General features: G+C 44.8%; 1 protein-coding gene across 3 annotated transcripts in view; it reads left to right on the forward strand.

Annotated features, from left to right (window-relative positions):
- Positions 1–10,546: 10,546 nt before the first annotated feature.
- epha4b (eph receptor A4b) overlaps positions 10,547–12,669 on the forward strand; it is an 86,166-nt gene continuing 84,043 nt past the window's right edge. For all 3 annotated transcript variants that reach the window (XM_070974943.1, XM_070974945.1, XM_070974946.1), the window contains exon 1: positions 10,547–10,730. In XM_070974943.1, coding sequence (XP_070831044.1) covers positions 10,616–10,730 — 115 coding nt within the window. In that variant the 5' untranslated portion in view covers positions 10,547–10,615. The remainder of the gene's footprint in view (positions 10,731–12,669) is intronic.

Raw genomic sequence — 12,669 nt, forward strand, 5'->3', positions numbered from 1 at the left:
CCCTGCGACACCCTGCCATTCGTTCCTCTGTTGGGTTAAGCAGGGTCATATCAAAGCCTTAATGCCTAACTGTGTGTGTTTGTGTGTGTGTGCATGAGAAAGCATGGCCCCTCCTGCTTGAGCTAGATTATTCTAAGTTCCTGACCTCTGGGTGGTGAGAGGGGCCCTTGTTTGGAAACACAGGCACTTGTCTTTGTCTCTTGAGCCCGGTGGGGGAGCTCAACCAGGGGCCACTCTTGTCGGGCGAGTCCATGGACGCACTCGGTCTGTCCTGGGGCTGCCGGTCCGTCCTCTGATCCTCATTTCCACCATCTTAATATTAATATGCCGTGAATAAGCGGACAGCTGGTTGGGCAGGCAAACACTCCCAGGAAACACACACTCAAACATATACACGCACAACAACAGGATGTGTTTGGCTTGCAAGCAAAAACATTGATCCCGAGTCCCCTCGCTGTGAGTCAATCTGGCCCCAATAGCCATTCAAGTGTATCTGCTTGATCTGATGTTTCCCGATAAGAGAGATTCCTCCCAGGGTGTGTGTACGTGTGTGTGTGTGAGACATATTGATTGTTGAGTGACATGGCACTATAGATCCAAAGCAGCTGCTAAGAGTTTAAATGAAACCCATAACATATCATTAAATCTCTGTGATAATGTCAAAGGAAACTCCGGTGATTGTGTGTGCGCACGTTGCACTGAAGGCTGTATTCTCTCATGGCTCTCACACTGTAATCATCCATACAAACGTGAGAGGTTGGCAGGCCAGAGGTAAGATCGATCATCCTCTGTTTGATCGCAGTACAGTGACCTCAACCTTAGAGGCCCAGCTCACTGTGAACTGTGGATCAGTTCCTCAGTTTCCTACATTTAACTGAAGACACATAAACAAGAAAAAAGTCAAAGCTGGCTTCAAACTCTTCCCTCACTGCTCTCACAGGCTCTGGGCTGGTGGGAGACGCCTTTCATAGCATGAGATCAATACATTTTCCAATTCACTCTTTGCTACTGAGGTTTTTCCTCTTTTCTTAAAAGAATACTCCCACCGATTTTAGATGAGGGCTCGGCAGGTGGTTTCATTCTGGGAAATGTAGGATCCATAATATTTGGAGCTTGACCCACACTAGAGAAGTCTGGATGTCTCAGCCTCTGCTAATTCAAATTTTAATAATTTATGAGGCCAGCGCAGCAATGCTTTGAATTGGACGTTAACGTCAGCATGCTAACTTGTTTGTGATGACAGAGCTAACATGCTGATATTTAGCAGTTCTAATGTTTACCATGTTCACCATCTTAATGAGCACTAATTACAAAGTACAGCTAAGGTTAATTTAAACGGGGGCGTGTGTGCACCAACTTTCACGGCAGTCTGTCCAACAGTTGTTGAGACATTTCACATTTCTGGAGAAGGTGAATGTCTGTACAACATTTCAGGGCAATGCAGACGCACATTACCATGCCAAAAGCCACGCTGCTTGCACAACGCTAAAAAAAGAAATGCAGGTTTGGTGACACTGCGACTCAGAAGTGCCTGTTGTTGTGAATGTGTTTGCTCTGTGACACACTGGTGTCCTGTCCGCAGTGAACCCTGCCTCTTGTGCCCAATGAATGGATTTTTCTTTCTTTTTTTGTACTTGTATTTCTAGTCTTGAGAACTCTCCAAAGAACGGCAGAGGGCTGACAGAAAATGAGTTACCAGAGAAAGGAAGGAGGGATGGAAGAAATCTGTTCAGCCAGAATTATTTCACTCGTCGGTGGATTATTTTTACACGACTTCAAATGTAACATTTTTCCAAAAAAATATATCTTTCAGGTTTGAAGAGTACCGACCATAATCACAGCTTTATGCAGGTCTTTGAAAAAGCCAGAGATCATCCCATGTGAGCTTTTGCAGGAACCCCATGAAACCGCGTTTAAGATTTCATTGCACTCAGAAGTCTAGATGATAATCCGTGTATTGACACAGCATGTCCACCTTCCACTTCACACAACTCTGTTTGACTGTAGTCATTCCAGAGGACACATCCAGGGCCACTACAGTGCCATCGTTATGAGAGGGAAGTCTCACTGCTTCTGTTTCCATTCACCCTGACCGTTCAGGGCATGTTTTTGTTCATATTTTTAAAGAGGACACACACACACACACACACACACACACACACACACACACACAGAAGCCCTTCCAGATGGTGGAGGTGCTTTGGTTATGAGCTGCGTTACCACAGGTAATGCGATCACGGCACAGACTGAATGATGTGTTTATATCATCCATACTGAGACAGGATGGAGGGAGGATGGAGAGCAGCAAAGGGGAGGACAAACATGACATTAAAAGGGGTGGAAGGGCTGGAAAGAGTAGCTGACAACAGGAGGGGTGAACGGAACAGAGGAATGCACACAGTGGGAGTGAGGGATAATGAGAGAGAACAAAAATGGATGATAAACGATGAGAAAGTGAGGAGAGGACAGAGAGGAGGAGGGAGCCTGCCTGTCAATCAAATTACGAACCAATCATTTGACAGACGATTGCTTTGACCCGGAGGATCACATTCGCTGCGGCACACATACACACATTCGCAGATGCACTCAGCATCCTTTCCACACAGTTGCATGGAGATAAATGTGTCTCGCTCGCATCCACCCTGGTGTTAAGTGCACGTATTAGGGCGTATCAGCATTCATGTATGTGCTCTGTGCGTGTGTGTATGTGTGTCTGAGTGTAAGTAAGTGAATGAGTAATGAGTGAGTGATGGATGGACGATAATGCACATTTACCCTCTCTCACGAGGGCTCGAAGCGCTTAGATGTCTAGCCTGGCTCACACATACACACACTTGCACAGAACTGTGTTTGATAAGACGGCTTCCCTCTTACTCATTGTGTACCATGCATAAATCTCCTCCCTGCTCCTCGTCCTTTTTATGTTTACCTCTCACTCCATTTATCTCCCTCTATATCCCTTATTTTGGACCTTCTCTCTCTATCTGCCTCTCTCACCCTTGCTGTCTGTCTCCTCGTAATGGAGCTAATTTGTTTAGCACACAAAGAGTGTCTGTCCATTAGTGCAGGCCTGGCCGTGCCAAGAGAGATGGTGACAAATCGCACCAACATGTGTATCTGCTCTGTGTACATAATTGTGTTTGTGTGTGTGTGTGTGTGTGTGTGTGTGTGTGTGTGTGTGTGTGTGTGTGTGTGTGTGTGTGTGTGTGTGTGTGTGTGTGTGTGAAGGAAAGGAAAGAAGAAGCCACAGTTCCTCATGAAAGTGTTCATTTACAGTTAAGAAACATTTGGGTTTTAAAATAGAAGGTTATGTAATATGAAAGGCTTTCTGCAGCTTTCAGCCACCTTGAGCTCATTGTTTTGCTTTGCCAGATTCAGACATATTTAACAGTAGACAGACTTTCTCCAGACCCACATTTCACTTTACTGAGTGAAGTGGGCACAGCAGGAAATTCGGCTGTCTTTGTGTGGCCTATCAATGCAATATTTTCTACTACTTCCTGCCCTTTAGCAGATAAAAGTGACTTAATGCTGCTTTAATAACTGAAAGACGTCATGTTGCTTCTTTCTCCTAAGTAGTAAAAAATGATTCGCAAGGGTTTTGAACTTATTTTGTATTATTTGAATTTTATTTTATTTTATTTAGTTTATTAGTCTATGTGGTAAGCAAGAGAGACGAGAGCATTATTATCAATGTGACCAACTTTTTCCTTCAACACAAACCAACATCTCTGAACCATCTGTACATGCCTGCACTGCAGTTTTCAGCCAGCCATCATCTTTCTACATTAATTCATGGAAGTTACAGGTCCTGTGTGCTCCAGGCTTGATGTCAACAATAAAGCACAGACTTCCTGAAGATGTAACTGCCTCTAACTGCCTCTTTCACTCGTCCCTATAGACTCTCAGTAGGAAGCAGTAAACTGAGGTGTTGGACACTCATCACTCAGCTGCAGAGTCTTAAAACTGTAGTTTTTGCACCTATAAAATTTGAAGCATAATATTGAGAGAAAGTGGTTACATGCCGCACTTTACATCATCTTTTAGTCATGGTTTAGGGTAAATAAATCAATAAGTAAATAGGACATGGTTTTGAACATTTTGCTTGGTTTGGGTAAAACATAGGCCTCTATCACAGCAGACATTTTGACCTGCTATAGTTGGAAAAGCTAATGTGTTACTTCCAATATTAACAATGGCTCTGTTATATCCATGAATTGACAACAGTGTGACAGTGAGCCAGCACGAGCAACACCAGGACCATGAAACTGAGGCAGCTAAATGGAATTGAGCCATCCTTTACATTATTTACACTGTGCTTTTGCTACTGTGACATGTCAAATGTATTTTATGAAATAGATTGATTGTTAATAAATCAAATTTTCCCTCTGAAGGAAATAATGACCGTTTAAGGTGGGATTTTCCCCTCAGCGGCTGCCTCGCTCTATCCACGTCCTGCATAGTTTTGAACACTACTGGCCCAAGGATTTACTGTCACTGAGGCATCAGCGACTGTAAATCTCAAGTCTGGAGACATGGTGACATCAGTTCTGTGTGATCCATATGTATGACAGTCAAGCCTTAATCCTTATTCATATTCTCCCTGATCTCGGCCTGCCTATCGATACAAAGCACTAAGCAAGCAGGAAATGATTGAGCTCTGAGCTGGGCATCTCTCCCTCCTCTCTCTGCCAACAGACTGTCACTGTTTGGGCAAACTCCAATTCATCATGATGACTCCATCCTCCCTTTTATCCATCCATCCGTCTCTCTTTTAACGCCTTCGATTTGATGTGACATTGGCTGAAGCAAATAACATAAAAGACTTGATGTGCTCCCATTTGTTGTTATTACATTGCAAACATTCTGTGAGGGACATAAAGATGAAGATATCATGGAGGCATTTTCTTGTTCAACTGAAAAAAACTGCCATGTAAATTACTTTGGTTTTGTTGTTCACATTCTTGCTCATCTCACCTCCCCTGGTGAATCTGCATGTTTTCTCATCACTGGCTAATCGGTCAGCTCAGGCAGGAATGTGATACAGGAAGACAAGGTCAGTTTTCATTGATTGTTAAATCATTCTGCTGTTTGAGAAGGACACGATTGAGATGGTATGAGACACTGAATGCTCTTCCCTCACAGACTTACAGTAAATATCCTTCCTCTGAGCTCAGCTATAAGCCAGACAGCATTCACTTTGCCTTCGAGTCAGCAGTTAGTCCAAGTATGTGTGTGTCTGTGTGTGTGTATCCCCAACATTTGGTCTTTAACAACCAGAGAAAACACAGGCCAGATGAGAAGACTCTTGGAGAAGCGTGAATGTCGTCCTCTCAGTCTTTTTATCTGTCTGTGTGTTTGTTTTTTGCCCTGTCTACATAGCTTGTGTCACTCTCAAGGAGACCCTCCTTCTCCTTCCTGCTCTCTTCTTGTGGGTAGAGCTGGCAGAGACTGGCAGAATTTCCTCCCTGAATAGCTGTTTTTATCTCGCTCTCCCTCCCTCCGTCTCTTCCTCCCTCTATCTCTCTGGCTGAATGGCTGTCTGGACTGAGCTAAAGGGTTTTTTTTTCTTTCTTTCTTTTTTTTTTTATGGAAGCTCCGGAGACCTGATGTTGAGATATTTGTGCACACTATCTATGAAGTTAAACGTTTTAGGATTGGTGGCCACAGTAAAAATCCTAACCTCACTCTCGGCGGTGCCCTGAGCTACAGTACACTGCATCGCAAAAAGTAAGCCAAGGACAGCATATGTTTAGGGAGATCATTTGTGTTTTCTGCAGACGGGGCCTTGAAGACTACAGGGTGGGGGGATGCTGAAGAGGCCTTCGGCCTGCGTATGCAGCCGGGACAGGGAGACAGACGGGGGCAGGGCAGGCTTTGTGCACCAGGCCTTTCCCACACTCCCTTTCACCTTTTGTTGTATGGCAGCACCAGGGCTCTCTGACATGACGAATCGTTCTGCCTGCTTTACTGAGACGGTGGTGGTAGGAAAGTAAGAGTGGAGTGAAGTGGAATGATGTGTGCGTGTGTGTGTATGTGCGTGCGTGCGTGCGCAGTCTTGTTCTTTAATCTTGGTGCCTGAGACTGTCTCTGCCTCCCATCCTCTGTCCTGCAATTCTCTGCTCGTCGTCTGCTGGAGCAGGGGAGTCGAAGTCTCAATGCTTCCAGCTCTAGATGGGCAGATTCCACAGTGGATGAGCCAGACACAGTCACAGACACACACACACACACACACACACACACAAACACACACACACACACACACACACACACACACACACACACACACACACACACACACACACACACACACACTTATGCACATGTTCGTATGCACACTAATGCCTCTGCCCAAATGCCAGCACCAAGCTGTTGCCCATAAAGCCTTCAGGCTGTCACAATAGAGACATTACCACATGAGTGAGTGGCTTTGAATAGCACTAAGGGTGCGTGTGTATATAGAGTGTGGTGTGCTACGGGGGGAGTTCCTGGCAAGGCAGACGACCCTGTCATCACCTCTGCCCCTTGTCAAACAAGCAATTGCCGTCAATGGCACATGCATGCAACACACACACACACACGCACGCACTTGCACATACTCCCGCCTGTTGTGCTTATCCAAGTTTTATCTCTACTTTGTTACAGTCCTTTATTTTCTCAGACAGGAGCTCTGGATGAAATGTTTAAGGGAGGGAGCAGGGTGGCTGATGAGCTGACAACAGATAAAGTGAATGGCTGACCCGTCCGGGCTGAGCGGGGTGAAGGGTGAGAATCTAAAGGTCGAAAGAGGAGGGAGAAGGAATGAAAGAAGGACGCTTTTCAAAATGAAATGAAAGGGCTAAGGAGAGATCAGTACTTCCATGTGGAAATAAAATCTGCGAGCTTTAGTCAAAGACTGCTGCAAAGCGACGGTGGCAGATAGAGCAACATGAAGAAGGAAACGCATGACATCTGTCACTGGATCATCACTGCATGTGTGTGCGCGTGTGCATGTGTGTGTGTGCAGCCTTGAAATGTCATTATGCAAAAGCGTCGCTTTGCGCTGGCGAGATCACTCTTTCACAAGGCATGCAGGATGTGCGTGTGTGTGTGTGTGTGTGTGTGCGTGCGTGCGTGCGTGCGTGCGTGCGTGCGTGCGTGCGTGTGTGTGTGTGTGCATTTGGGTGCATGTATGTGTGTGTGTGTGTAAGTGTGGTAGAGGGAGTGACAAGGGTTTAAGGGGCTGTGTCACACTGTCACTGCTGGAATGCATGACAGCAATGTCTTGTCACCCTACGGATGAATGCAGCGTCATGGCAGCAGAAGAAGAAGGAGGAGGAGAAGAAGAAGAAAGAAAAAAGGGAGGAAGTAGTGAGTGGAAGGAGGAGAAGAAAAAAGGACCCGTTTTTTTTTTTGTTTTTTTTTTTCTCCACACACTCAATGAGGAAATTAGGTCATCCAAGTAAAGCCATTGCAGGGAACAAATCATTATCATAATTGGACCCTTAACAAAAATGTGGAGGTGGTTGCTTCACACACACACACACACACACACACACACACAAGAAAAAACACAAAAGGTGACACACACTTCTATACATGCATTGCCAAGAGGGGGTAAAACAGAATTTCAGCATAAATCAAGGTTTGTTTGACAGTTTTATAGCTCTTTCAGGAGCCTCATTTGGGACAGAAGCGTGATAGAGGAACGTTGCTCATGGTAAATATAATTGTGGTCATGATCCCTCCATAAATCATGCTGTGGTTACCTCGCATTTACCTCCAGGCTGCAGGGGAAAAATCCCTGCGCATCAGTTGACCTATGGGATCTCTTTACCCCGTTCTTTCAGCTGTCCTGAGTGTTAACAGCAAGAGATTTGCCCAGTTAGATAGTTAGGTTCTTATTTCACCCACTTAATATTCAAAAGCACACATCACAATGAGTGCTCAGTGTTAGAATTAAAAGAATAGTTCAACATTTTAGGAAATGCCCTCATGCACTGTCTTGCAGAGAGTTAGATAAAAACACTCATAGCTTAGCCCGAAGACTTGAAACAGGGGAAGCTGCGAGCTTTGCTCAGTTTAATGGATAAAAAACCTACCTAACAGCACCTCTACACCTTCCTAATTAACACGTTACGCCTCACACATTATATACAGGGCAACTAGCAGAGACTCCAGGAAGTGACTGCACTCAGCCGAGATATGGTCTGGTCACATATCCTACCAGTAAAACCACAACATGTCATTTTTATACAGTGATTTTTGTATGAAGTGAACAAACAAGATGTGTTAGCGAGATTTAGAGATGAGTGAAACTGGATCATGAAAATATTATCTGGCGTTCCCACTGATGTCTCTGCCTCTCGAGGAGTTTCCCGGTGAACAGATAACCTTTGGCTAACGTAACTGCGAGTTAGCTTGGTTAGCTGTGCAGATAGTGGTCCTGTCAACCCATTCAGCCCAGGAGCCAGGAGCCAAACCCAGCAAGAAAACCACCCCGGTACTGTTTTCCCAGTCATCAAACTGGCCTCTGTCTGTCTCTGAGGCTGAGCGCCGTCCCAGCAACATTCACTGGGAACTCCCAATATTGGCTGAGTCAGCTAATAGGACCTCTAGCTGCATGGCAGGGGTCATAACACACATTCAGCGCTATTGGCAACTGTAAACACCAATCAGTGGTCCCTCCCTAGTTTCCTGTTTTTACAGGAAACACATAAATATGTAAAAGCAAATAGCGCCCTGTTTCATCAAAAATCAAAACAGATTTAAAAGTCAAAATTAAATGACATGGTTTCTAGAGTATTGTGATATTTTGTGTTGATCTTAACCAACAAATGCTACATTTGGTCAAAACAGACAGAGAAGGCTGATACCGGAGGCACAGGAGGTACAATGTTCTGTACATGACACAAACACACATGCATACACAGCTGAGCAGTTAGGTGGGAGACGTAACGTGTCACTCTTAAAGGTATTCTCTCCCAGCAGAGACCGGGGTTTCACCACAGGAGCGCCATAAAATAGGCCATGTTAAAGAAGAGGAAGATTGAAAGGTTGACCTCTCACTTGCTCAGCATTTCCTCGCACATTTCATGACAGGTTGAACACATTATTTATTCATGTTTAAAGACAGCCGGCTCGAGACGCTGACATCCAAACTGAACTCAAATAGGCTACATGTAATATAGGCAGAATAAATCTCCACAAAGTGTTTGATTGGACCATATCAAGAACTGGGCAAAGGCAGAAAGAGACCAGCCTGAGCTGACACTAATCCAGTAATTGCCATGTGCCCATGTCGCTTAAAAAATAATTGACAGTATTTCCTACAGTGAGATGGGAGTGTTTACCCCGGTGAAATCCAGCCTATTCTGTAGATCCCAACAACTCTGGATCGGTAATGAGATGGCTGGCTTTGCTGTGGTTTGTTCTTCCCATGAATGTGGTTCTGGGTGAATAAATTTAAACTCAGTTTAACTGCATGGACATTTTCCCTTCCTCTATTTCACCTAAGTGTTCAAACAGTCTGGAATTTCACGCTGGTCTTTTGTGGATTAAATCTGTTGGTTCATACATTCAGGTGATTTGTTTCCCTTATGGTCATAACTATGTTAAAGTCAAGTGCAGATTTACCTCTAATTTTCAAAGATTGTGTCTCTTTCACGGCTCCTGAAGGGATACCCAGCTGTCATGTTGGAAATACAGCTGAGCAAGACCATAAATAAATAAAACAGTTTTTCATGTACATTTCTGCATCTTCTTTAAAGATAAATCAGCTATAACATATAACATGATGATATGATGCTTAGCATCACATAATCCCATGAAAGGTTTGGTTTTGCTGATACTTATAACACATCATTACATGTGAAGCTCTGTGCATGGCTCTTGGTTTATGATGGCCTTGGAAGAGATTACAAAAGTTTGACTGTGTCACTGAAGCACTGACAATTGAATGTGTCCTTGTTAACACGTTTGTTTGGGAGTGGAAATGTTGGTCTCATCTCTCTGTATATCTACTCTTCTATCTTTTAAATAGATTGCTCAATAAGCTGTTAACTATTAAATTAATTGCCAACTATTTTGCTAATCAATTCATCGGTTTGTTAAGAAAAAAATGTCAAATTATTGGATCATAAATGTGAATATGTTCTGCTTTTTTTCTGCTCTGAATATCTTTGGGTTGAGACAAAGCAAGATATTTTGATTAACACCGATCGACATTTTTCATAATTTTCTGACGTTTTATAGATCAAACAACTAATCGATTAATCAAGAAAATAATGGACACAATGATTGACAAAGAAAATAATCCTTAGTTGCAGCCCTACAAATACTGTTATGTAATATCAGACTAAATCACCTGTTCACACTGACACTTCTTACAGTGTAACCTATCGTGAGGCGCCTCCAAAGGCCTCTGAGTGCCACCTCAGAGCCAGGCGGCTGATTGACAGGACTTGGCTGGCTGTGGACCCTCCTTCCCAGCGTCTCCTCCTTTCCCTCCCTCTCCTCTCTCCTGCTCCCTCTCTCTCTCTCCCTTGCTCTCTCTCTCTCTCCTCAATTGCAGGGCTGCGCTCACCGACTCGATACCGCCAACAGGGATGCAGCGAGGGCGCAGCGCAGCCTGAAAATGGCACCACCACGCGTCCTGTGGATCTATCCATCCCTTTCCCTCCTGTCCTCCCTGCTTCTTTTTCACGCGTTGTCGCCGTGCCGAGCCTTACGGAATTACCCGGAGAATGAAGGTGGGTGTCCTGGCGGGTCGTGTGAGCCTGAAGTGGAGTGTGAGGGAGGCTGACTTGGTTGTGCGCTGTGTTGGCGGATGGATGGGGTGCCCCGTGCCGCGGCTCCACTCGCCGGGGAAGGAGCGGAGCGGAGCGGCGGAGACTCTCGTTAAGTGCTCGGGCTCTGTTATGAATCATGCATAAAGAAAAGCGGAGAGAGGGGAGAGAAAGAGAGAGGGGGGAAAAACTGTTCGTCACGTTTTTCTTTTCCGGGCATATTGGCATTAAATTTGTATGACATATACACACAGACAACCCTGCCATGCTGAAGACTGAGGAGGCTGATGTTTCACTTTCTGACATCGGGAGAGCTTCCTCACATTTTATCATCCTGCCTAACTAGTTTTCTTGCCTTAAAGTAGTCTAACTTATAAAGATTATGCCAAAACAACATTGACATTTGTGTCAAAATCCTTCTTAATTATAGATATCTCTATTATAACACACTGATAAATGTTTTTTTTCCTGCTGTGGAGTATAGTCCACTGCCTCAGTCTGCAAATGAGGAGCAGCAATTACATTAAATTTGTCACACGCTGCTGCTGAGCCTCTCTCAGTTATTGTATTAACATCGATGCTCTGCCTGAAATTAGCCAATGCATTTACTTACTAACTACTCCTGACTGTTTGGTGGGCTGAAACAGGGAAGCTGGCTTGTTTTCTGGGGAAGTTGCAGGAGAAATGTGGAGAAAGCAACGGAGCAGCATGCACAAGTTACGTCCACAGTAACAGCTTTGTAAAGCAGGTTGTTTGAGGTAAAAATGGATGTGGTTGTTTTGGCTGGCTGCTGTTGGACAGACGGTCTGACTGGAGATGATGCAGCTGTGACTTGCTTGTCGTTCTGTGAATCATTTCATTCAGCGTTCCCCAAAGCTCCAGTCAGTCCTGTTCTGTAGATCAGCAAGGCTCCCCAGCCCTGTCGTGAGCTGCATGATTTGCCTTTCACTGACATTTTCTGTCCTTTCTCACTCACTCTGTCACACACACACACAGATCGAGAGTCCAAGCTTACACGGGATGAATCAAACAGTCAAATGATTCATATTGCACGCAGTGACAGGCCAGAACAGTGATGGTGGGGATGGGATCTCCCGTCTCGGGCTGACTTGACTGTATACGTACATCACACTGAATGTATGTCACAGCCCTGAGGACTTCACGCAGAACAAAGGCTCCTGAGGGTAGATAGGGAGCAGGGAAGAGAGTGGAGGAGCTGGAGGAGGAGTGTTTTAACAGCAGGAGACAATGCGTGTGAGGGAGACACAAACACACCGTTGAAATATTCATTGAAATGAGCATGAATGATGAAACCAACTGGAAGCCAAAGGAAACTCCTGTTGATTTAGATAAACGCACAGGGGCATCTGTGAGTTGCTGTGCGTGTGTGTTTGTGTGTGTGTGTGTTTGAATCATGCTCATCTTGAGGACTTTGGAGGTGACTGACAGGTCAGAGGGGGTTTCATTACTAATACACACTTTTAAATAATCTGCCAGGCAGTGAGTGTGTCTATACATCTTTGCGTGACTCACTTGGTCTTTCATCCTCTGGTTATTTCTCTGTCCTGCTGTGTCAGACTATTGGCCTAATTGGTACCTTTAAGCCCATTGCCTGACCCGTGTGTGTGTGTGTGTGTGTGTGTGTGTGTGTGTGTGTGTGTGTGTGTGTGTGTGTGTGTGTGTGTGTGTGCGCATACGGGCCCCAATGGGACAGTAATCCAATGAAGCCATTTTTGTCAGCCCACTCCATCCATGCTCTACGTTTACCTTTCAGCCGGCCAGTTTTCCTGTTGTGACTGCACACATAGCTAAGGGATTGCTCTTCTTTGTGCCTGTGTGTGTGTGTGTGTGTATGTGTGTATGCTTTGTATTTGTCTATGAGTGTGCATATTCTCCACCCACG

Source organism: Chaetodon trifascialis, chromosome 11 (genome assembly GCF_039877785.1).
Source record: "Chaetodon trifascialis isolate fChaTrf1 chromosome 11, fChaTrf1.hap1, whole genome shotgun sequence".
NCBI lineage: Eukaryota > Metazoa > Chordata > Actinopteri > Chaetodontiformes > Chaetodontidae > Chaetodon > Chaetodon trifascialis.